Source organism: Diplotaxodon limnothrissa, linkage group LG15 (assembly GCF_057381915.1).
Source record: "Diplotaxodon limnothrissa isolate DT_005_m linkage group LG15, D_limnothrissa_male_GT1.1, whole genome shotgun sequence".
Lineage (NCBI taxonomy): Eukaryota > Metazoa > Chordata > Actinopteri > Cichliformes > Cichlidae > Diplotaxodon > Diplotaxodon limnothrissa.
The window spans coordinates 3960632-3986953 of NC_140610.1; the positions used below are offsets into that span (position 1 = coordinate 3960632).

The 26322-nt window shown below is 40.6% G+C and overlaps 2 protein-coding genes across 2 annotated transcripts; one reads left to right on the top strand and one right to left on the bottom strand.

The window, feature by feature from the left end:
• Nucleotides 1-1286: 1286 nt before the first annotated feature.
• hmgn3 (high mobility group nucleosomal binding domain 3) lies at nt 1287-12044 on the bottom strand. The gene is made up of 6 exons (XM_085373364.1): nt 11972-12044; nt 10375-10422; nt 10098-10127; nt 8143-8193; nt 5981-6079; nt 1287-2051 (listed from the first exon to the last, which is right to left on the bottom strand). Exons 1-6 carry the CDS (start codon nt 11984-11986, stop codon nt 2010-2012), a joined length of 285 nt encoding a protein of 94 aa, XP_085229490.1. The 5' UTR covers nt 11987-12044; the 3' UTR covers nt 1287-2009.
• A 6590-nt stretch (nt 12045-18634) lies between these two features.
• On the top strand, nt 18635-26004 carry enpp5 (ectonucleotide pyrophosphatase/phosphodiesterase 5). Its single transcript, XM_085372553.1, has 4 exons — nt 18635-18691; nt 20733-21635; nt 22184-22360; nt 23899-26004. Exons 2-4 carry the CDS (start codon nt 20756-20758, stop codon nt 24315-24317), a joined length of 1476 nt encoding a protein of 491 aa, XP_085228679.1. The 5' UTR covers nt 18635-18691; nt 20733-20755; the 3' UTR covers nt 24318-26004.
• Nucleotides 26005-26322: the final 318 nt, after the last annotated feature.

Here is a 26322-nt window from a genome sequence, read left to right on the forward strand (position 1 = left end):
TCTACAGCTCTTTAGTGTTTCGGGTTCTCTGTCCTGTGTTTGTCTTTTATGTTTGCGATTATTTTAGAGCACTTTGGTCAGCCCTGCTGTTTTTTAAAGCACTTTATAAATAAAGTGGTATGGTTAGGTAAGCATTTGAATAAATCAAACCTTTTATTGTATATATTTCAGTTTCATTTTATTCAAAATGATTGTTTCATGTTTACTGAAGGTGAAAAATCATTTTTTGGGAGTTGGCAGCGCAACCCTAAACTGGTTAAGTGGTTAAGAAAATAGATACATTGTTGTTTAACAATGTATTAAATGAACTTGTAAATTAAATGTGACCAAAAAAGGACACTAGAAGGACATATTTGCACAGAGTTGGAACTTTCTGATACATTGCACCCATTGATTCTTTGTGGGCAAGTGCGCTGATCAAACTCCTTTCTGTGTCTTAAGTAATTTTATGTATATTTTTAACCCTGGAAAACCCGTGGGGTCAAATATGACCCCATGGTTTCCCTAGTAAACCAATGGGGTCGGATCTGACCCCATGGGTTCTCCAGGGTTAAATGAACCTTTTGAAAAACCTGGAGGTCCCACTGCAGCACACCAAAGTACCTATAGGGGTAACACTGGGTTAAAAGGTGTTTCCCACTTAAACACATTATAGCAATATTTGTGTTTTACAGCATCCAACAGCTGAATGGTGATAAAAAGGCATCATGTTGTTGACCGAGGCTCATCTCAGTACAGTTTTGTCTCAGTATGTGGCAGTACCTGCACAGCCATCATTTCACCTCTACATGCTAGAGGGAGGAACAGGCTATAGGCCCACAAGTGTGAGTGACAGGTTGTCCTGCAATGGAGAGACCCAACACTTTCACTGGTCCCACCACTCTGGCAAATGCTGACCTTTCACTTCCTGACGCAGCAGTTGTATTTAACACAGCCACGTGCCCCTGGCAACCTCACACACATGCACACAAAAGTGTACACAGACACAGAGTGGCAGCTTTGTGTTGGTTAAAAAGTACTTGTAAAACCTGAACACAGAGAGGGAAAGCAGCCTGTGTGCAGGCATACAGTTAAAATACAGCCTACTAGTGTCTGGGGAAGAACAAAACATGGCATTGCTGTCCAAATGCAGAACCTATTTCACAACGTTTTTATTTACCAACGAGTGAAGAGACACTAAAAAAAGAGTCCCACGAGACATCAACTTTTTCTTTTATTTCAAAATATTCTCCCAACAGGATGAAACTCAGAGAAGCCCAGAGGGTCCAAAGCCAATAGAGCCGTCTAGAACAGAAGCACCACTCATTATTGCTATGTCACTCTGCTGCAGGACAAGGTGTTCAGGGGAGAGAGAGAAAGAAAGAAAGAAAGGAAAGGAAAGGGGGAGGAAACAAAGTCAAGCACAGAGACTCACAAACACATTCACTCCAGTATACACATACAAAAGGAGCTATGTGAAACACAGTGGTGGTGACTAAAAAGTAAGATTTTTAAAAAGCTGCAGATGTTCTCCATGGTGACTGGAACTGGTTTCTTGTGGCTCTGCAACCAAACTGTTGATATGCTCACCTTAGCCGTAAGGGGGTTACATCATGGTGTGACCATCATCCGATTGCAGGCAAAGTGCCAGTAAGTGATGTATTATAGAGAAGCATAACTACGAATGAAGGTAGAGCCGGTTTATAGATTTAAAAAAAGTCTTGTTTACAGCTCCTCTTGGGCAAAACAAAGAACATCTGCAGCTGTCTGATAAAACCACTTCATTCTGCCTTTCTGCTTCTAAGAGGCATACAGTATAGCAATACAGAATGCTGGGGGGAGGAGGAGAATGGAGCAAAAACAGGAGGTGGGGGAAGGAGTGTGAAGATACGGGAGGTGGGGCTGCTGGTTGTCCATCTCTACTATCACAAGTCTAAAAAAAATTCAGCATGGTACAAAATCGTCAGTAAAAAAAGATGCTTTGCTGCCATGGAGTCAGAGGGGGCGAGTCGATGGACGCGCCCGTGCCTTTACGCCTTCTCCTCGGTCGCCTCTTCTGCTGCTTCAGTTACCTGGAGGTGAAAAACACACATGCAGGTGTAGCCATTATTTACCCCAGGAGACGTAAGAGGGCCAATGAGGTACACGGAGGGGAAAACCCAACCAGTAAGTTGTGGTAACCAACCCTTCAAACAGTGTAGATCCAAACTTATTTTGCATAAAGATCACTTAATGTTTTGGTTTATTGTCTGTAGAGTAAAAGGCTTTCCAAATGAGTTATCTGGATGGTTTTGCTAACAACTACAGGGAGTTATAGGGATGCTTGTCTGTGTAGAAATTCTAGGCTTATAAATATTTTAAAAGTTGAGCTAATGTGTTTTTTCACATCTTTATTAGATAGTTTTCACTGAAGCAGGTAGGACATGCACCAAAGCGGCTCGGGTCAAAAGCAAACCTATTTCGATGCCGCTTTGGCCTGGCAGCCACCCCAACCACTGAGCTAAATTAGCACCTGATTTATTTCACTTTTGTCGTATTGTTTCCTCGTTTTCTGCTGGGGATGCCAATAACTAGTTTCTATTTTAGTCTTCTTGCATTTTGTCATACTGTCTGTAAACATTGAGTGTAACAAAGGATAAACATCAGGTCACATCTTGGGTGTGAGACTGCGCTAAGTCTGTAAAATAAAAGCTATATTAATGTCATATTTTTAAACTCTTACCTAGAAGTCTTGTTTGATTCTTTACATTCAGTCTAGCGCATGTCTTTTTTAGGTCTTTACCAGTCTATCAGCATAGACATTTATGACAACCAATAAATGAAAATTTAAAAAGTAAAGAACAGACGGCAGGAACACGGTTTGCCCAGCTATTAGCACTCTGCAACTGCCAAGTTGGCAACAAATGTTTGGAACCCCACAAACACAACAAACGGCAGAGTTGAGCAGAGTGTAAATGAGTAAATAAATAACTACAGATAAGGGGTGGGTGATATTTCCTCAAAATTTCAAGAAAATCTATAATTATGATACTTCTGACGATAGAGAAAAAACAATACTGAACTACATTTTATTGATGCTTGCAGACAGCTGCGTTTCTACATTTTCCATCCTTTGTATCCAATGAGAAGTTGGCACTGATGGCACACTTCCTAGTTTGAAGTATTTAAACAAGGTGCCTAAGTAGTTTCCTCACCGGACATTTTAAGTATAAAATAATTGCGTAACGCTTTACTTTAACAATAACTAAAAATAAATTACATAATAAAAATGTAAAATATTTTCTCTATTGCCTAGCTCCATCCAAAGTTGTCAAGATTCACCTGAACACACCAACAAGATATTTCTATGGGCATTCAGACTTTAAAGGGGTTTAAACACATCCACTTTGCAGCTTTGAACTTTTCATGACATCTCCCAACAAAGGTGCATATGAGTACACAAACTCACAAACTGCTCTATCCAGGCAGAACATCACCTTAAACCACATGGAGTATTTCTGGTAGGGTAGATGCATCTGAAGCTGACTGTTTCCTGCTGTGGTTTACATGTCAGAAAGAAGAACTGTCAGAAATATCCCAGCCTGATTCTTCCCATTGTTCATGTGTAAAAATGGCTTATGCTAAGCTAAGCCTGGCTTCATTTGTACTGTACAGACACACAGAGAAAGTGCTATATTTTTTTTTTTCATAAGGTAAAAGCAACCTATTTATCCAAATGTCAGGCTCTTTCTTTAATGGCTCAATTCATTTCCCCAACAAAACACCACATTTACTCACTTACTGCCAGCAGTGGCTGATTTCTATTTATGGACCTCTCAAACCTCCAGTAAATAAAAGCAGAACTATCAGTACTGCGATTCGACCGAAGTCAACCTTCAATAAGAAATTTACAAAGTCAGGCAGGTCGGTGTTCATGAGTTTCAAGGTAACATATGACCTCATTTGCCAATGAGGAGCTTCAAGCTGTTAGCTCAACTCATCACTCGTTTTTTTCAAGCTAAAATTTTGCAGCGGCACAATTATTTTATCTTACTTACTTTTTACATTCTCTCCTGACTTAGCAATAATTTTGTTGCGATCTCCTCTGAGAGCTAAGTTCAGCACAGCCAGGTTTTCTTTGTGTTAGTTGGTTTGACCAAACCTAACACCCTCAGAGGCAACAGGTACCACAATAGTGGTTAAGAACTTTTGTTGTTAACCCAGGCACATCAGACAAGTCAGTTGACTGAGCACCAATTATAAAACAGTGCAATGCAACACTGTACCAAACAAGACGACAGTGGTGCTGAGAAAAAGGATAATTTTGGGAATCTGTGATCATCACAAGCGCACAGAGCAGAAACATAATCATACCTGGCACTCTCGCTGTGCTGTTGTTGGTTAGAAACGTAACAACTGCGCATCACAGCTCTGATGTTTTTAAATGAATACTTTTAAACAAAGGTCAGGGTACAGTCTGTTCAGTCTGTGCCATAACCTAATGAAGAAGATATGAAAATCACTTTATATCAAAATCAAATTTACTGTATTCATCTAAAACTGTCAATAAACAACCTGCAAATGTACTGATTTGTTATAGTTTTGTATTTTGTATATTACTTTTTATTTTTATTTCATTATGATTTGTAATTTAGCTGAAGTTTCCAGAGTGCATTCTTTTTTTTTTTGTTTCAGTTGAGTTTTTAATGCTTTGTTTTAGTTTAATTTTTGTTAATTAAGTTGGAGTGTCTTAAATTTCTATTATTATTATTTTATGTTTTGACTCACAGTCTTGTGGACATCCAGTAAACATGTTCATCAAAGCCTCGTCAGGTGAGTTGTAATAATATTTTTGCTAAAGAAACAAATACTACATTTAAGAATATTTTCTCTATATTTTTTTGTTAGTTTTCCAACTTTACAAAATTTAGTTTTCATTAGTTTTAATTTTTGAATTTTTTTGGTCAACTAAAATGTTTTTTAACGTCTACATTAGTTTTAATTAGTTATAATCATTTTGGAAATGCAGTTGATCGGTTTTCTCACCTGGGTTCTAGTTGCAGCACAAAGAAGAATTAGCAGCAGGTTAGAGCCAAGCATAAAAACATTCATACATTTTATGCATCACCAGCTGAATGCATGCAAACTCCAGTGACACCGTGACGCCCAGTTTGGGCTGCTGAAGCTGAGCTTCATGGTGGTGTTAGTAAGATATTGCTCAACAGGTTGCATACAAAATATATTCGTCAAGCAGATATTTGTACTTAGAAGTGTACCGAAAATCTGAACGTAAAGCTTATGAGTTTAGAAAAAGCAAACACGGTAATGTTGCCGAGTAAAAAGAAAGTCACTAGTGACACAGAAAACTCTGCCTAAAAGCTAAACATAGCTCGGTAACCCGTTAATCTCACCTCCCACTACACCCCTCTGGTCAATAGTGGAGTCAGCTGTTCATGAACCAGAGCACATTTCACATTGCAGCTCTGTGAGCAGCAGCTAACCTTCCTGCTAATGGAAAAAGTTGTGTCAGACCCACTTCACTGTACACAGAGAGCAAGTGGGACAGCCTTACTTCTTCATTGTGTTACCCAAACACTCTAATAAACACAGCACTGCAAAGCACAGCGAGTAAATGTTTTCCCTGTTAACGCAGACGTGACTATTAGCAGCACGTTAGTGTCCAAGCACACATACCAAAGACCAGTTAGAGACACTCAACCATACCCTTAACTCTGACTGTCTCACTCTGTCCTCTCACTGACATCATGGAGGGAGCCGTGCTTCTGATGGAAGACACACTGACAGACGGACGAGACACATAGATCTGTGTGTGTGTGTTTATGTGTGAGGGTATATCCATGTGAGCAAAAACAGACGTGTGGCGTATTTGTTGTAATTAATGTTCGTTTGTACACAAATTGACAGGATAAGGAAATAAAGATTATTATTTTTAGAACTGAATATAATTTTCCTACATTTTATTTAAAAATTACATCATGTTTTTATTTTCCCCTCCTCATACCTCATTGGCCTTGGTGTCTCCATTCTGGGCAGGACCGTCTTCCTTCTTCCCCTTAGCGCCACCTTTCTTTGCCTTTGCCCCCTTATCATCTACCACCTTCTGCACAGAACAAGTGAGAATAACATAATGTGCATATAATGATAATTATAGTAACATTTTCTAAATCAGCATTGCAAAAGCTTCACAAGGGCAGCAAAGAGTCAATACACAGTGGTTACAGTTAAAAAAATCAAACTTGACTAAAACCAGGAAAGGACTTCTCTATTTTATATTGTATCTTAAAGGAAATAAGTGGTTCAGAAAATGACCTTTCCAGAGCTTTGGGGTGTTAATGCTCTATCCCCTTCCGGCTACAGCCAGGCCCCTGGAGGACACAAAGGATCTGCCCAAGGATCTCAAGGCAAGTACTAAGATGTCAGCTCAGAGCAAGGCCGTGAAGTAACCAATATAATCTTCCAGAATATACTGGGAGTTAATATAAATAAGGCTAAAGCTAGAGTGATGTGATTCTGTAAAAACTCAGTAACAGTACAGTAATGTACACAAGTCTTGAGCTACCCCCCATTTCTTTGTTTTCAAGTAAAAATAGCCTGAGTTATTGCATACATACTCATCACAGTTAAGCCTGCTTTCAATTTGTGTTTTGTTTTTCCAATCCAGCAGCTTTGGACAGTCATATAAACTAGAGATGGCACGATACCACTTTTTTATGTCCGATACCGATACCGATATCATAAATTTGGATATCTGCCGATACCGATATGAATCCGATATAGTGTTTTTTAATCAACAAAACTGTTTTTTAAAATATCTTGCTGCATTTTGCAAGTCTGCAAGTTCATACTCAAGTTTAAAACAACAACTACACTAAAGCTATTCTGTTATACCTATATACAAAAAAAATATTTCATAGTTCAGCAATACTGATCAATCTAATAAACTTAAACCTACACCATCCTCCCTATTCTGGTATTTTAAAGAGTACTTAGCGTAAATATTAAGCAACCTAACTAATAGGGTTCCAACTCCCAGCAACAACAAAAATAAATAAATAAAAAATAGGGAACCACCCCTCACGCTCCACCTCATGATGCTTAATCGACGTAATCAACCTTAATTTGATGCAGTGTGAAAAAAAATGCACAGAAATCAATTATTTTTCAAGAAATATTAAATAGATTCAACATCTTTCTTCAACAAAATTGCAGACTGCACAGATGGTACCTTCCCAAAGGAAAAAGTACTATAGCTTACTAGGGTATATATATTAGACTTAATAGTCACTATATACAGTAATTGACTTCTATTCATTTTACATCAAATTAAAACTTTGTGTGTCAGATAATTATTTATTAAAAGCTAGACATTTTAAATGAGAATAAGAAAGAAAAGTATGTCTTTGTGCCCCCTTTTCCCAGTTAATGCCCTATCGGCCCCCCTGGCTAAACTTTGCTAGATCCGCCCCTGCACAGTTACCAGGTCAGCTACGTAGAAAACGATCCTGGTGTAGAAAGTAATATTAAATAAATTCTAACAACAGCTTATCAAGCTTAAACGTGCTGCTGTTGTTCAGCCGCTGGTTTCCTCTTTCTGGTGCAAAGTGGGCCAAAAACAAAGGAGAGACATGGACTCGCGACAGAAAAGCCGATCAGCTGATCATTTAAGCAGTTTCACGATTGAAGTAGCAGCCGGAGAGCGAGAGGCAGTCGCTCGTTAAGCTTAACGCAGGAATGCTTTACAAACATTCAGAGATGGACTTACACACTTGCTTTACTTCTCTCGGGGATAACTTTGTCGGAGATGAAATGCCAGGTTGCTAGCGAAGCTCCAAATGCTATCCAGACCACAGGTCCCGCATGCCACAGCCGCTCTATCACGTGATGCATACTGCTCCGACATGCTAACGTTCTGAGGTGAGTTACGGTGTGTTGCAAGTTTTGTGAGGTGCTTTCGTGATATTTAATGGATCGGATTACATTTTTTATTTTTCTCCGATATCCGATCCAGTAATTTAGGTCAGTATCGGACCGATACCGATACGTAATATCGGATCGGTCCATCTCTAATATAAACTAATACTAAAAGGCAGCCAATTTCCTCAGATTTTTGCAAATTATTACAAATAATTTAGTGTGTGTTTGTGTGTGTGCAATCTGTTTCACCTTGACGACAGTTTTCTTGGGCTTGGCCTCAGGCTTGGGTGGAGCAGGTCTCTGAAAATTACAATAAATAAATAAATCCTGTCAGAACTAATTCATGGTTCAGAGTTTATGAAGACATGTTGCTCTTATCTATATTATCTAGAGTTATCTTTTCTCTTTACTCTTTGAAAGCAGTTTCAGCTACTTTGCTGTACAGAGTTATTCACTGAGATTAACCCAAAGCCTGCTGACTGAAATGTCTGCACTTGATCTTCCTGTAGCCCAAATATTGATAATGATTAAGTACTTGCACCATATTTCATAACCCATGGGCTTTCATCATATTCCCATGGGTTTTAAATATCAGATGTGGGCTGACCTAAGACCACTGTGCAATGATTTTATCAGATGGGAGCAAAGATTCTGGCCATTTTTTTAGGCTGCTGCGTGTGGACCATGTTACCCTGAAGCCACAAGCTACAGTAACGCTGCTGTGATGAAATGAAATCATGTGATTTATTCTCACAATATCTCTGTTTTGCTCAAGAAATGTCTGACACAGCACATGTGATCTAAAATAAAAAGGCTTGAATTAAGACAAACTGTGCTGAAGAGGGTCAATCCTGCTAGTAACAAATTGCCTAAAGATACAATTTAAAAAGTAAACCTACAGCTAAGAAATTGCTTGCTAGGGTGACTTAGAGTTGAAAATAAAAGGATAAGAGGCACTTTAACTGTAGCTAAACCTCAGTCTACTTGGCGTTAGCTTGAATGAGGCACGCACAGCTTGTAGTGTAGACAAACCAACCTTGTGGCTACACAGACATGGTATCGCATGCCCTTTAAAAAAAAAAAAAGAAAAAAAAAAGAACTTACACCATACATTTTTTTGGTGCAAGTAGTTAATTTGTACCTTTGGACAAGCCTAGGTAGCATAAAGACTGGCTACCAGTCTTTATGCTAAGCTAAGCCAAGCTAACTGCTAGCATATCTAGCATACAGAAATGAGAGATGAAAGTGATAAAGATTTCCCATGAAACCCTTAGCAAGAATTACATAGGCTCAAAATGTCAAACTAATGTTTAAATCAAGGGTGTCAAACTTACAGAGAAGAACCAGCCCCTCAAAAGCTATTAAATGACTGCGTAAAGTGTGAAAGAGGCAGAGAATGCATTAATAACTCAGGTTTTTTTCTCTTTTTTCTTGGTGCTGAGAAACTTTTCAAAGCCAAAAAGTATGTCTAGATGTTGACAGGTTGCTTGAATCAGAAAGAATTAAATTGTGGCCTTTAACGATCAACTGCTATCTACAAATTGTGTTGCACATGTAATTAGAGGAGACTGACTACATATGCCAAAAAGAGATTTTGTTCAAATGAAAGAATTAAAGAGAATTCAGGCTGTTCTTCGCCAGTTTGATACCCATGATTTCAATAGCACATGCAAATAGACGGGGTAAAAAGACCCAGCACCGGTGGATTTAACATGCAAAGTACGCACACACAAACACAATGACTGCACAGCAGGGCTGCTAGACCACATAAAAATAACACTATATTTCAGATAACATTGTTTTAAAATGCCATTCACAATCAATAGCTTAATACAAATTAGGCATAACGTCATCAAGGAAAATACTTATTTTCATCCACATGATTACAGAATTTATAACACCACTGGTGGCAGTCATGCAGCCCTGAACATCAACATGTTGTGCAACATACAACACTGAGAATGGGCAAAGACAACAGAGAGTAGACATGCATACCAAGCCAGGAGCCAGTCCTCTGGGAGCACATTTATGGAGCTCTTTTAATTGGCGATTGCCTTGATGAAATCCATAAAGGTCGAGAGGACTTTACTCAGAGCCTTGGTAATGTGACATGTTTTAGCCCGGCGGGATGAGGGGTTGACACTGAGAGGAAAGAGTGGACAGTGACAGAGGTGAAGACAGAGAGAGGGGAGAGTGAAACTTACCGCTGACAATCTCTCTGACCTTCTGGTGGGCTACCGGAGCAACAAATGATCAACAAGAGAGAGATAGCGAGGGAGAGACAGTGACAGAGAGAGAGAGAAAGAGATATCAGTTGTACCTTTGCCAACTGCTCTCGAGACGATCTACTTGGTGACTGTTACACGTGTCCTAATCATTAACTCCTCATGTGAGTATTCTTTCACTCATACACACTCCACACAGCACGCGGAAACACTGCCACGCACACACACACAGCACACACACTCACAAAGCGTCTACCTGTTTTGTGACTTTGGGGGCCTCCTTGCCCTCAGGAGCCTCTGGGGACTACAGGAAATAAAATGAACATATAAAAAAAGTTCAAATTTAATTTTTCTCATGCACAAGTGAATTATCTCTGTGAACCAAAACAGATTCCAGGATGTCTTAATGGAAATATCACTTACTACTCATGGTATAACACATCTGTAACAATAGCTGAAACAATTAGCATGTTTTTGATTACTTACAAAAAAATAATCCTCAGATATTATTTACATCATAATATTTGAGGATTTTATGATGGAGGAAGGTTTTTCTCATTCTGGCCGAATCACAAAAAGAATGTAATCACAATTAAATTTAATCCTTCTTAAAAAAAGGATTAAAATAATTTCCCCCAGAAATCAATGGTCTTAAAAAAATAATAAAACCACTGTTTAATGTTTCACATAATCAAAGCACAATTTCCATCACACGTGACCAAAATTCTCCACAGATGCAAATCACATTATGTGATGATGATATATGATGATGCCACAATCTCTCTGGTTAATTCCATTTTTTTAATGGAGGCATCTTGCTTACGTGCAAAAAAAAAAGAAAAAAAAAGAATAATGGACCATGACATCGATTCACTCGGGGGAGGGCGCTTATTAACTAACAACACGGGCGTCATTTGTTGCTCCTAATGGACACCGTATTTCCCGGCTCCAGGTAGGCAGAGACGGCGCACGAGAGAAGTGCGCCCACTCCCACCATGAAAAAAAACCCGAAAAAAAATATTGGTTTAGCTCGCAGGTTGACATTCACATTATTTGCATCATTTGCATGTGGCCGACCTCCGCCCCTAGAGGCCCCCCATTCTCTGTCCTCAAAGGCGAATCTGCGAGGACAATAGCCGTTTTTTTAGGTGACAGAAAAGCCAATTTCCATGTATGCGCTGATACAATGCACAGGAGCTTGTCGTGCAGTCCTGTTCAGATAAGAGCCACGGCCTCTTTTCACACAGCGGCGATTGTCCCTGATCCTTCCCCCCCTTTATTCCTTTCTCTTCATGGGGCTAAGGGCTCGTTCATTCTGCGTGGCGCCTGCCATATTCATCACCACCCGGAGAACCAAAATTAGACAGGGAGGTGGAGGGCTTTTATTTTATTTGTTTATTAAATATTACATATATCACGCATTATTAGGAATCTACATGAGTAGATGAGAGAATCTATATGAGTGAAATGCGCCCAGAAGAATGATCACAGCGCACGTCTCCAACAGGATTTACGCGTCCATCCATCCAGCGGCTCTAACATTCACCGGTGCGCACTGTGGACAGGGAAGTGGCAGGGGGGGGGAAAAACGACCACAAGAACGGCCATTGGGATGAACACGGGGATTTATAATGAAAAAAGCCCCAAAATGTCGCATATAAAATATCCGTTATTAATAAGTGGGTGTTTAACGCCTACGCGTGAAAGGCTGCAGTCGAAAAGACGTTTCCTCAAACTTTGGCATCACCTCACCTGCCTCGACGTCGCCACAAAATATTATTCCCATTTTTCCTCGATTGCATGAGCTCGAAAAAACTACAGTGAAGTGTGCTGCACGCAGGGACGACACTCACCTTTCTCTTCGGCATTTTATGCGTCAATAATTCTCCACCGAGCAAAATAAAGGTCAAAGCCAAAGGGCCAAGATAGGTGAATTTGAACTACCTCGAAATACGGGATCAATATCTAAGCACCTTCGATAATATGTTGATTATATGCACTCCCCCAAAACTTACACCGTCCGCAGCCATTGGGCAGAGAAGTCAAAATCCACTCCTGTGCTGACTCCCGATTGGATCGTCTCGTCTCTATGTAAATAAGAGGGTCGCGGGCATTGGCCGAAATTTACCAGAGTCTCCCAACGATTGGCTACGCGCTCTTTGTGCGCAGATCCCTCCCGGTGAATCTGGGTAATGTAGGATGGGATAGAGAGAATGTTGTAAATAAAATACAAAGGACCAGAAAAAATGGGCACAATGGCACAATGTCAGCCACAGGCGAGATCCAGAAAAGCTGGAAGGTACTGTGTCTTGTAGGGGTTTCCCTGCTACAGAGAACTAGAGAAATCATACACAACGTTTCTGCAAAAAGGTTGTCACATTCCCTTCAGGAACGTGATGGTCTGTAAAACGATGCAATGGGGGGGGGGGGGGGTGTACTGTGTTAGATTTCAGCGTGTCAGACAGGGTTACGAATATTGTGCACAAGTGCTTTTTTTGCATTTGTATTTGCATCCTAGAAATAAAGTCAGAATTAAATCAAGTTGTAGATCAGAATCAGAATCAGAATGGGTTTATTGCCAGATGTTGAGGTTTACAACATTAGGAAATTGCTGCGGTGCTTCAGTGCAGACAATAAGAATTAAAGTGCTATGTAGAAAGAAAGATATGTGCATGAGATATACATGAGATATATACATGAGAATAAGAATTATGAGTGCTACGTAGAAAGATATATACATGAGTGCAGGTGGTGATCAGTGCCAAACATATATACATGAGAATAAGAATTATGAGTGCTACGTAGAAAGATATATACATGAGTGCAGGTGGTGATCAGTGCCAGACATGAAATGATGCAGTGACACAGCGTAGGGTCATGTGTTAGTGGCGGGGACAGTTATGTGGTTATTGTTCATGTGTCCAACAGCAGAGGGGAAGAAACTGTTCTTGTGGCGAGAGGTTCTGGTGCGAATGGACCGGAGCCTCCTGCCTGAGGGGAGCAGGTCAAACAGACTGTGTCCAGGGTGAGAAGGGTCAGCTGAGATCCGGGCTGCACGCCGCAGTGTCCTGGAGGTGTACAGGTCCTGCAGAGATGGGAGTCTGCAGCCAATCACCTTCTCAGCAGAGCGCACAACACGCTGCAGTCTCTGTTTGTCCCTGATAGTGGCTCCAGCGTACCACACGGTGATGGAGGAGGTGAGGATGGACTCGATGATTGCAGTGTAGAATTGCATCATCGTCCGTGTTGGCAGGTTGAATTTCTTCAGCTGCCTCAGGAAGTACATCCTCTGCTGGGCTTTCTTGATGACGGAGGTGATGGTGGGCTCCCACTTCAGGTCCTGGGTGATGGTGGTACCCAGGAAGCGGAATGAGTCCACAGAGGTGATGGGAAACCAAACGAAACCAAATCTGTCATTCATGTGCACAGTACAATTTTTAACATAACACACCTTTGAATTTAATTACCTCTTGGGAAGTTTTAGGACCCCTGTAGTCAGGCAAGGATTCACTTGTAATCCCAGCTTTCAATCTGGTCAGCCTTAGTTGCCCCAAGTGAACTCAGATGACCCAAAACTGCCCTCCTGATAAGCCAAATTGCGCACTCATCATGACCCGAAGGACAAAATGAACCCAAGGTAGATATCTGTGCTTAGGTATAACAGTGTTACTGACAGTGGAGGCACCATCAAGAATACAACTGTGTTCAGAATTTCAATTTCATTTATATATTTATACATTTCTATAGCACCAAATCACAATGACAGTTTCCTTAAAATGCTTTATATTGTAAGATAAAGACTCTACAATAATACAGATAAATCCCCATAATAAGACGACCAAGCGCCTTGGTGACAGTGGGAAGGAAAAACCCCTTTTTAACAGGAAGAATCTCCTTTGCTTGATGGATGAATGGCCTTTATAAAAACTACACATTTTGTGCAACTACATGCAGATGATTTGAACAGAGAGAAAAACATTTTAAAAATTCTGTAGAAATTATTTATTAATTGTCATTAGACTTTTTTACTAGCGGTGGCTTATAATATATTTATTTATTCTAGGAGCCATGACACTTTGTTCTTTTGCCTGCTTTCTTCTTATGGACAAAATAAACCAGAATGACAAACACCTATCGCCTGGAATGAACGTCTTTTTGATTGCATGCATCACATCCTCTTAGTACATCAGCAAGTACTGGAAAAAAATGCCATTCACATTTTCTAAGAGGCCAAGGTGCTACCTTCAAGCAGCTCAAATAAAGAAGAAAAAACATTTCGTTCAGCCATCCAGTCAAAGAAGTCAACCAAATACTCAGGATAGAAGGTGTCAATTCATTTCTTTTCGCTAACTTTCTGTTTCTACTCCAAATCTGAGCTAAATCTCGTGATGTTCTAAATTACACCGCTACAAGGAGTTTAATTTTCTATTAAAGCTTTAAAACAGGTGTTTAACTGTTTAGTGCTCCCATGAGTAGGTATAGTCAATTTTGAACTTAACTTGAACTAACAATAAACATCCAGAACTTACAAAGCAACTGTTTTCAGCATATTCTACAATATACAAATGCACATATTGCACTGTTTTGACACACAATAGCCATAAAAAAAACTGCACAGAAATCAACAAAAGGCACATTCTTGTTCAACATAACAACAGACAGAGAAACGCACAGAGAAACCAGTTTTACAATAGGCAGAGCTTTCCTGCCCTAAACAAGCCAACAAACAAAACCCCTGATTTCCACACAGGTATGAACGCACAACCGCTGTAGAAGCCAACTAACCCAGAACCAGCTTGATGGGAGCTGCAGTGTTCCCACATAGATTGACACAGTCAGCTCAATGGAAGAAAAGAAAATCACAATGGGGCGCATCTACAAGCTTATATATACAGACAGAGAGTTTTAAAAAAAATCAAGGAAAAACCTGAACCCACAAGGCCACGGGGTGAAAGATGACACAAGTGTGAAAACTGTCTGAATCATCAATATGCTGCACAAGCTTGTACGGGCACCATTTGAACTGTTTCCAATAATCTGCCACTGATGTGAACACAAAAGATGCAAAGCAAATACATTGCCTAAAAGGTTAAATTAATAGAATGGAACCATATTTGTGTAAGTTAACGTAAAGAGAGAGAGTTGTGTTCACAGCAGGCCAGTGAGATTTTGCAAATTTTGTGTTTGGTTGACTTCAGCCAATACAAAATAGTTTAGGTTTTAAAGTTTACCGTGTTTAATGAGTTTCACTTCTGCTTAAATATCCAGTCAGTGGGGCAAACATGGTTACTTTGTTTCTCTTTTTTATTCATTGAATCACTGATTTCTTATCGCCTTACTTCCTGGTGAATTCTTTCACCTCTGCTGGTCAAAATGAATCTATGTTCCACACCGAACTTTTGAAAATGCCCTATATACACTAAATCATGCATATCATGGATGTTTTCTCCAGGTACTCCAGCTTCCTCGCAAAGACAGCCTAGAGACCTGTCCATGTTGTATCCTCCCTTTGACACTATGACAGCTGTGATAGGCTCCAGACCCCTGTGCCCCTGAATTGGGTAAATGGAACAAAATGGATAGATAGGCTGTATTAAAAGGAAAGATTAGGCCTTTAGAGCATGCTAACATCTCTATAAGGCTGTTCAAAGAGATGAACAACTTATTAATGAATCAGGCTAAGTGCCTATAGTCTGATAAAATAATGCTCACATGTTTAACAAATATAATGTTTATTCATAGTCTGTATCTAAAAGATGGAAATTGAAAACATGGCGTCACCCGTTGGTCTGAAAGTCTTGCTTTGTAAATCTGAAGCTGAGCATTTTGATATCGCCATCCCACCTTTTTTGAAAACAGACATTGTGAGTGAGGCGTTGATCTAACTGACAAACTGAGGACAGCTCACGTTTATAAGTTAGCGACATGCAATAAAAGCCTAACAGCCCCAGTTTGTCAGCCCTTCTTGTAATGATGGAGAGATAATGTACAAAACCAACATGATTGTTTTATTTCATAAGACTTTAAGCTTGAAACTGGGAACATAAACTTATTGCAAAATGTTTAACCGAGGTCATGGTTTATGGCAGCACAGGGTCATTTGCCATAAGTACAGCGCCTCTGGGTGACATAATGAACACTCAAAAGTTGGTATAGACATTAAACACAAGTGATATTAGTATTGCTCTGATAAATTTAAATCAAGCAGAACCAAGCTCATTCCTTTTAAGCTATATTAAGTCATAATAGAGGACATGTTCAGCCTGATCTTTAGTTTGTTTGATGGGGGTGGAACAGTGGTTAACATTGTTTTCTCATAGCAAGAAGGCTTGAATGGCTTGAAAGGCTTAGTTCCCTGCTGGGGCCTTTCTGTGTGAAGTTTGCGTGTTCTTCCTGTGCCTGCGTGGGCTCCCTCCAGGTACTGTAGCTTCCTCACACAGTCCAAACTGGCCATAGGTGTGAATGTGGGCAGAAAAGATTGTATGTTTCTCCATTAGCCCTGTGATGGCTCCAGGGGTCTAGATATTAAGACTGTTTGTCATTGTGACCGTAACATCTTTGTCTGCGCTCGCTGATAAAATATCTAAGATCTACAGCTGGATGACAAGTTAAAGTATAAATCAGCACAAATATTTAACCTCATATGGAACCATTGTCCTTTCTTTTCCTGCAATTTGTCCCCTTCGTTTCCTCCTGCTTCAGCCCACTTTGAATGAGAACTAGAAAAGAAGGAGAATCCACGCCTGCACAGGGAAAACATGCAAACTCCCCACAGAAAGGCCTCGGCTTTTCCAAGAGCTGTCTTGCTGTGAGCAGCCGTGTAAACAACTTCCCCACTATACCACCCCTGGGAACATTAGACAACAAAAGCTGAACTTTATGTACCCATGAAGCTTTTAATCATCCCACATGATGATAAAAGAAAAAAAGGAAGTCTTCCACTTTTTCTTAAATTCCAGTTTCTTTGGGCTGTGCTCAGGGCTAAATATCAAATTATGCTTGGTCAGTTAAGAAGGTCAGTGTGTTCCTTTTATACAAATAAAGCACAGTTTATCAAATTAATACAATATGGGTTAACGTTATCCCCCACACTCCTCTGACAGATTAAACACACCGTGTCTGTGTCTGATTAAAATTTGGGTTTCCATATTCATTGTACTACTCCAAATGAGAAGGGAAATCGAATGACTCGCTGAAGCAGTACACATCAGTAAAAGAGCCGAGGCTGCCTCTGCAGACACGGAAGTGCTCGTCAGCAAGTCAGAAATAGTCTCGCTCTCACCACGCAGTGACATTATTGAGATGCCATATTTCGTTGTAGAGAATGTGAAGAAAGCCAGACCCAGGCCCAAATACACCCGCATGTAGGCAGGACGTGACTGACACCTTGTGGACAATCTTTTGCATGATTATTATAGATGAATACTGAATTACAGAGGATTGAAAGTCATTTTAATATGTGCACCGCATACAAGCCCAATTCCATCCACTGAAACCTTTTTCTAATAATCTCTGTAATAATAGCAAATAAAACTCTTCATATTTCTTTTTCCCACTTTCTTCTTCTGCAAGGAAATTTAATAAGCACATTCTGAAAAAATTCACAATTAATAAGCTATCTGCTTTTTAAAATGATGATCAGGAACCTAAGATCTCATATCTGATATGTGTCACGGACTCTAGTGTAAGTCCAAGGACAGCAACACAGACTCCTTACGCTTAAACTGTAACACATGAAGCCATAAAGAAAACAGAAAACGCAATGAAAGCTGAACATGAAGCACTTTCATTAATTCATACAAAATTTGCAGTAAATAAAAAATAAAACAAAATAAAATAAAAAGGTGTTATATGGCAGTATGGCATGCCAGGGTGCCTGTCAGGTAGAGAGGCTCTAAGATCGATGAAGATTCAGATCTCAGACTCTCAGATGAAAGTAAAACTCACTGCTCCTCACTGCTCACAGATGCTTCATCTCTGTTCATGTTTCACATTTTGCAAAGCCCTCCAGTGGGTCGAATTGGATCCTTTGTTCAGCCAGGTCTGGCTCCCTGGCCTTATGTTTAACATCTCTGCCCTATTTCACGTTTCAGCATTAGTATATTATTCAAGGAAACTGCTGAGGGGTTTAAAGCAGCAATACATTTTAATATAACTATTTCCAACGCAGCGTTTTATTATTTATGTGACACATTTAAACGTTCTCTTTTTTGCTCTTAAAACGAGACAAACTTAACCCCTCTGACACCCAGATGTCTATTTATAAAGCTGGATCACCCTCCCACCCATCACTCTTACCGGTCCGGCATTACGTCATTGGGACACACAGTTTGTGTGCACACTGGGAAATTTGAGGCGAATCATGCGTCTGCAGGAAACACCGGTCAGACTGCCTTTTGTCTGCATATGATCCGCTTTTGGTTTATAGCCTCTAAACACATAAAAGCAGCAGAGGGGCAAAAACACACAGCAGGCTGATAGGCGGGACTTCCTCCTGGCATAACTCAGCTAGTCGGGCTGTTTATCTCGTCGTGCAGCGCAGGGATCGAGCCAGTGCAGGATCTGATAACAAGGTAAGCCCGTTGACAGCAGCGGGGTTTGGCGTGTTTCTCAGTTTGTGCATGTAGTCTGCCTCGTTGTCGCTCCATCCGCTGCACTCGTGTAAATTGCACTCGTTGCTGTGCGTGGTTATTGTTGCAATCAGAACTGCGCGTTTTTTTTTTAGCTGTTAGCAATGCAGCACAAAGGCTAAAACACGGGATCTGTTATAATGTAGCGGACTGTCGGGAGGTTCACTTTAATTCGTCTGGATGTGAGTGTCTCTCTGATGTGTCGCCGTTGTGATATCCTCAGCTCGCCACATTTCCAATGACATCTTTGCTGTCATGAACTGAAATATCTAAATGTCGTTTTTATTATTATTTTATCATTTACGTTGTTATTTAAATCAATTTTCTCAATTAATTTCTGCATTGTTTTCATAACCAGCTTAGTGTAATGTATACATATATTTTTTATAATTTGTTTAATTAAGCCATTAGTTTTATTATTATTAATTAGTGATGCAAGTTCCAAGGAGGCATTTTCAGCTGTTTGTTTGATTCGGCCAAAAGTTCAAAACCCAGAGATCTGTTATTATGTAGAACAGCCCTCACATGTGCAAATGTGTGTTTCTTTTGCGTGATTGATTTCCTAACTTTACTCTACTAATATTTTAATATATAAATCTGGGTAATCAGTAAATGTTGCCTTTGCATTCGTAAACTTTACGGGGCTCAGCCCCTTAAGGGTTAGGGTAATTATCATAATGTCATGCATAGAGTGCGTTGCAGTTAATATTAATGTCACCGTTCAACCCATGTTCATTGACATGAATCCTGTTAAATGCTGATATTTATATCAATTAATATGTTCTATTTAGAATGTGAAATTGTGGACAAAGCAGAAGTTACCTCAGCTTTGTAACTTTTCTTGACTTGCCTTCATGTCCACTCTAACCTGTTTTATTTTGCTCTCTGCTGTCTTCATCCAACGCTTTCTCCTTCTCACCTTCCCCATCCACCTCTCAGTCTTTGTGTTGTCACCAAAAAGTAAATGGAACAGTGAAGCTGAATTTATCATCCAATAAAAAGCTGATTTACGTCACGTTACAACAATATTCTAATTAAATACTTGCTGCCACTGGCTGTTGACAGTCAACACTCTTCTGACGAGCTCTCTGGAGCTCTGCTGTACTGTAAACAAACAATGAGACTCAATTCAACCAGAACAGGAAACTAATAAAGCAGATCAGCTACGTGGTTGGCAAATAGCGGCTTATTGCTTAGAAAGCTGAAATTAGTTAATAAATCAGGTGGTCTAGCCTCCAGTAGCTAATGTTTTTGATGCTGTTTAGAGAAGAAATATGCATAGGCAAACAATTTTCACATCACAGCAGTGACCCTTCATTACTGGAACAATTTGAACTTTCCCTTGTTAATGTTTCATTTGCATATGAAATTACATCTTTGCCTTCTTTCAGCTGCAGCAACGCAAAATCTTAATTGTTAACAAAAAGCGACGCTGCAGCACCTCTGTGTGCGAACACTGGGCATTTAAACTGTTTTTAATGGTCACCTGTACTGTCTCCAATAGACAAGTTGAGAGGAAAAAATAAAATGCATACAGTCATTAAGGAAGGTAAAATGATGCCCTCAATGTTTTTGAACATTTTCACAAACTAGCTCACAGCTTCTTGTAAAAAAACAAATGTCTGTGTAGGCTTGTATCAGAAAACCTATAATGGAATATGGATGTGTCTGTGATTGGTTAGTATCCAATCTAATCTGTCAGGCTTTAGTTGAAACCACACGTAGTTCCTCCAAAACTAGATTAGCAGACGGTACTTTTATATTGATGAGGAAGTGCACTAGATGAATAAAACAGTAAGTGCAGCTGATCAGATAATGTTGGAAGTTGGGTCTGCATTATCATACGATTTTCTAACTTTGTATGGATTAAATAATTTATCTATGATTTCAGTAAAAACCATAGATAATCATAGATTAATAACAGGTTATAGACTTAGAGGGGTTAAATGCTGGCTGTAGTCATTAATGTGTTGTTTTTTCGTAGGCTGTTTCGTCAGACTGCACACTATGCTCTGCTACTTGTTGCGAAGAGGCCACAGTCCTCTGCTCTGCCTCTGGGCCCTGCTTCTGCCTCTGGCATCCCTCGATCGCCCAAGCCACCGTGGAAGTAGGGACTACCTTGTAACGGAGCGGCCCAAGCTGCTGCTCGTGTCCTTTGACGGCTTCCGTTGGGACTACATTGACCGTGTTCCAACGCCTAACTTCCGCAGCATCATGGACACAGGGGTGAAAGTGGAGTTTGTGGAGAATGCTTACATCACCAAAACCTTCACTAATCATTACAGCTTAGTGACGGGGCTTTATGCCGAGACGCATGGCATTGTGGCTAATGAGATGTACGACCCTGTTCTGAACCGGTCCTTCTCCATGGAGACGGACAGTGTTTATGATTCACGGTGGTGGGAGGAGGCTGTGCCCATCTGGGTGACCATCCAGAAAGCTGGAGGACGGAGCGGGGCAGCGATGTGGCCCGGGTCTGATGTCAAAATCCACAACATGTACCCTACTCAGTACCTCCCCTACAATGCCTCAGTCTCCTTTGAAACCAGAGTGGAACGGATTATTGAGTGGTTCTCTGCACCAGAAGCTGAGGCGGTGGACTTTGGAGTTCTGTACTGGGAGGAGCCTGACGAGAGCGGGCACAACCTTGGACCTCAGAGTTCCTTAATGGACGTAGTCATCGCGTGGATTGATGAGAAGCTCGGCTTCCTTATAAACAAGCTAAAGGAGGCAGGGTTGTATGACAGAGTGAACCTCATAGTGACCAGTGACCATGGGATGGCTCAGCTTTCTCCTGAGAAGATCATAGAACTGGATGAGTACGTGAGCAGAGACCTGTACACCTGGGTGGATAAGAGTCCAGTGGTGGGAATCCTGCCCAACGAAGGTATAAACCGTAATGTTTTTGGAAATTCATTCACTTTCCTCTTCACCACCATCATGCTTGTATATTAAATATGAAGCTGCAGCTGTAAATGAACTTTATCTGGCCAAAAAAGGGAAAGTGGATGTGCAGGACTGACCTAAACATTATCAGTTTAGTTAACAGTTCATACCACAGACAATCCTCCATGATGACCAAGGTTTACATCACAAACTTAATTTTTATTAAATTTGATCCAAAACCAGTGACTGAGCCATTTTCCCCCATAGACTTCTACAGGACTGGAAGTGATCGCCATCTGGTGGCCTTCATATAGAATGGAGGCTTAAGGCATTTCTGCACTTGCTCAATTTTTCTGACCTAGAAACTATAGTCATCTTATATTCATCCTGTCTGTAACTGTAGGGTATGTCCATCTTTTATATACAGTTGCTGCTTTTCAGTTAATCTCTAAAGTATTGAACTTTTGTTCCTCATGAGCCGCCGTTCATAAATCAGAATTTGCAGCCTCTATAAAGATTTTCTGCTACCGCTCGTTATGTGTCCTTCAGGGAAACTCGACGAGGTGTATAATCTGCTGGTGGATGCAAACCCGAACATGGTGGTGTACAAGAAGGAGGAGATTCCCCAGCACTACCATTATCAGCACAACACAAGGATCATGCCCATCGTCATAGAGGCCAAAGAAGGCTGGACCATCATGCAGAACAGGACCGGACCCTTCATGCGTACGTTTTCGCACATCACAAAGCTCTGCTGAGTCGTTACTGTGCACATTAAACAGGTTTTGTCAGTTTGTTTTAGCAGCAGCCTTTTTTCTGCTCTAATAATAGCTTCACAGAAGGTTTATTTCAGTCACTGAACCAGCGCTTGGTTTAGAGCAGCTGTAATTAACAAAGAAAGCTGGATATGCTTTCCCTTAGGACCAGCAAGAGTGTGTTTGAGTTAAAAATTGTGTGTGTGTGTGTGTGTGTATGGATGGGTTTGGAGGCTTTTATTGCATTAACTCTAAGTGCAATCATTTTTTCCTAATACAAAACCTACTGAGCATCACCTTCTCAGATTAGAGCGTTCAGACCCATGTGTCATGGAGGCAGAGTGTCTTTTCACCAGCTAATGTCACTGCTTAATTCCTCCTCGCTGCTTGAAGGCTTGTTAATGAGTGAAATGACCAGGTGGAGCCTGCGGCTGGAAAGAAAACTAGCAGACTTTCAGTCTTCAGGGACAAAGCGATGTGAGACTGCTTAGATACACATGTGTGTATTATGATGCTTTCCTGCTATAACAAAGTTTTTGAGAGGGAGCGATATGCATTCATGACTAAAACATGTCTCTTCCCGTGCAGCAGTGGCCCCTTCTGTTTCTCAGTGCATCACAGAGCGCTGCGGAGTAATGCAATACAAATAACACTGCAGCTCCACAAACCCAGTCATTCTTCTTTGTTTACATCAATTGAAAGAAAATGTGCTCTGCGTTTCTTGGTATTCCATTATATGTCTGTCTCTATTTATTTGGCATTTGCCTTTATTAGATACTGCAGCGGGAGACATTTTATACATCCATATTTAGTTGCTAGCAGCATTCCGCCGGCTGATTGCTGCACTTCTGTGCTCATTCCTTGCGACATCGATCAGTGGAATGGGATTACAGCACTGGTAGAATTGCTAATGTTCTTGCATGCGCGCGCACGTGTGTGTAGTTGTGCATGTTTACAAAACAAAAATATAGAGGAAAGAAATGTCGACCAGGCAACGTTGGGGATCGGAAATCTCCGCGGGGTATCTTTAAGGTAAGATTTATGGCAGACCCTGGACCTGCTCGAATGGCCGTTAAACCCTCTGAAGCTGCCGTCGCAGCAGCGCTGATAGAGTGTATTGATTTTTACTCACAGCGCGCTGAGAGAATCACGTCAGATCTTCTGGATGTAATAGCACTGATAAATTTGAGGAGCGGCTGTTAGCCTGTCTAAGCTTTCATGTAAGGTCTTTGTGTTTTGTGATTTCATTTTCAGTTTTTGTTTGGGCTGCGCTGTGATTGATTTAGCCTTATCCCGTCTGCTGAGGCAAGTCGTTTTGGCAGTAAATCATCAGGTAGAGCTGCGGCGCCAGGTCCCATAAATCTGGAAACAAAACGAGCGGTCTGTGATTTATGGGATGTGAAAACCAGATATAGATGTATAAAAGGTCTATTAGCAACAGAATAATAATTTACATCAAAGATTTCCACCTTCTTATGCAAATGTTTTTGTCTTTTTTTTCATCTCCAGTGGGAAACCATGGCTATAACAACAGCTTACGTAGCATGCAGCCTGTGTTCGTGGCTCGTGGGCCGGCCTTTCGTGAGAATTACGTCAAATCCTCCATGCGCTCCGTTGACCTTTACCCTCTCATGTGCCACATCCTGTCCATCCGCCCTATGCCGAACAACGGCTCCCTCTCGAATGTTCAGGACCTCCTGTCCATAGAGCCCACTGTGACCACGCCGGTCCCGCCTCACCCTCCCGTTCCCCCTCCGGGCAACGGGTACTCCTGCGCCCCCATCGTGGGCTCGTTCCTCGGTGTGGTTTTGGTGCTGGGCTTCCTAGTGGTCTACGTCATACTAGTGACACTCAAACAGCGGCCCTCGAGAAAACACAGGAGCTGGGAGATGTCGCAGCCTTTACTGCAAGAGGATTTGCACCTGTAGCTTGAGAGTGGAAAGAGAGGCAGACGTAAAAGAAGAGGAGGTATTCCTCCTCCCAAGGTACTCCCACATCCAGAAGCATCCCCTGAATGCCTCCCTTACATCACTAAATGCCGTTGTGCTGCTCTTGTTATTCACTGAAGATCAAGGAAATGTACCCTCCCACTCGTGCGTAGGGGTACGTCTGGTGTAAGGGAAACGTCCCGGGCGTGCTTCTGGTTTGGGTTTATTCAGAATAATTGGTTTCTTAGTGGCTTTGCTTTGATTGTGAATTCTACCTAATAGCGTCTAACATTTTCATTGTCACTTTATGAGTAAAGATACAAAAGTATACGTGAAGTTTGAGCCTGTGATTGTAAAAGGGTGAGCTTTTGGTGGCCAAGCCTGTGACACGGATGATATCGAGGTATCAGTATGCTCAAATCCCACTAAAGCTGTTCTTTTCCAAGGTGGGGTGTAAAAATCTTGTAATGGTGCGTACCTTCAGACAATCTTACCTTGTTGGAATTTATAATGTAACACTCATTAGCTTGTTGGGAAGCTGTGCCATGAGCACAGAAGGTCAAACGAGTAACTTTTTGGAAAGCCTACTGACACCTTTCTCATCCTGACAGTGAGAGTCGTCTTCAGTCCGTTTGCTTTGACATTTTCAAATCTATGCAAAACAGATTTGTATGTCATAAAGTGAAAAAGGGATCTGGTGAGATTTTTGTTTTTTTTCCGTCACCACCTGTTCTTCTTGTGGTCTGAGCACTGAATAAGATGTTACTTTGAACTACAAATGCTGTGATTAATCTAAAGTATTCCAAACTGTTCGTTTTAAGCACTTGACTGTGGTCAGTGTTACTTCTGAATGTTAACTGGAACCACTAAAGTCTCACTCTTCGTGCCAAGCTACTGCTCATACGTGTAGGTCATTCCATGAGCTAATCACTTCAGTAGTCAGTTACCATTTGCCTTTGAACTTAACCGAGAACATCTCTCGAACGTGTGCAGTTGTTTGTGCGTCTGTCCTTTTTTTGTGTGTGTCAGGAGGGCTTTTTTTTTCTTCCAGTGTAAGATGATTGTGTAGTGCCCTTCCATTCATATGTCTGCTGTCATTACCATGGTCATTTGTTGGTGAAATGTGAAGTGCAATTGCTATTGGTCAGTATTTGTGTTAGGAGTTTTAAGGGTTCTGTTTGGTTGAGAAGACTATTTCGAGCATGACTTGCGAGAGCTGTTCCCATAATTTGCACTACAGGATTGAAATGAAACTGAATGAAGGGGCAGTAGCTGGAAGCTTCTAGGTCATGTATAATTTGCACTTCTAGTTTGTAGTTGCTGTTTGAAATGACGAAAAAAGATAGGTGCCTCTTGCTTAAAAGCTTTTTAAGTAGCATAATCGGAGAGAGAGGTAGAAGACTAGAATTATAATCTGCAGATTAAATACTATCATTTTTTTCCAGCGTCTTTTAAGAAAGAATTGGTTCAATTTCAATTTTCTCCTTTTTGCTTTTCGACGCACTGACTTTACCCGTGCCCGAAAATGACAGACATCACTGTGATATATACTTTTTACAAAATTTAAATTCATAAATTGAGAGCATTTATATGAAATTGTTAATTTTCTGAGAATTGTGTTGTTTTATGACGGAAAAGTGTTGTCTGATAATTTTCCCCTAACTTGTTGACAGAGAAGTGAAATGTATCCTTGCTATATTCCAAAAACGATTTATTTGAAGTTTTTAAGAAAAGAAAGAATATTAGATGAAGCTGATCTCAGTTTGTTACTACCTTGGATTAAAATCGTGGATATTTAATATCATTTACAAATTAACTATCTTTGCCATATTGAAGCAAATAATGAGTCTTCTGGAAATAAAGGGACTAATGTGAAAATAACTGTGTTTGTTTATTATTATTATTATTATTATTATTATTTTTAACCCTTGTGTTCGAGGCCCAGATCTTTACATTTTTTTCTCTTAGTCCACAAAAATTAAAATTTTGTAGTAATCTGTCATTC

Bases quoted from the DNA above. Each gene is read 5' to 3' on its own strand.
- hmgn3 (XM_085373364.1), bottom strand. The intron at 10,128-10,374 runs GTAGACGCTTTG...TTGCTCCGGTAG, and splicing joins CCCCCAAAGTCACAAAACAG to CCCACCAGAAGGTCAGAGAG. The intron at 2,052-5,980 runs GTATGAGGAGGG...TTTCACCTCCAG, and splicing joins GAGACACCAAGGCCAATGAG to GTAACTGAAGCAGCAGAAGA.
- enpp5 (XM_085372553.1), top strand. From the start codon at position 20,756: ATGCTCTGCTACTTGTTGCGAAGAGGCCACAGTCCTCTGCTCTGCCTC. The intron at 21,636-22,183 runs GTATAAACCGTA...TGTGTCCTTCAG, and splicing joins GGGAATCCTGCCCAACGAAG to GGAAACTCGACGAGGTGTAT. The intron at 22,361-23,898 runs GTACGTTTTCGC...TTTCATCTCCAG, and splicing joins CAGGACCGGACCCTTCATGC to TGGGAAACCATGGCTATAAC.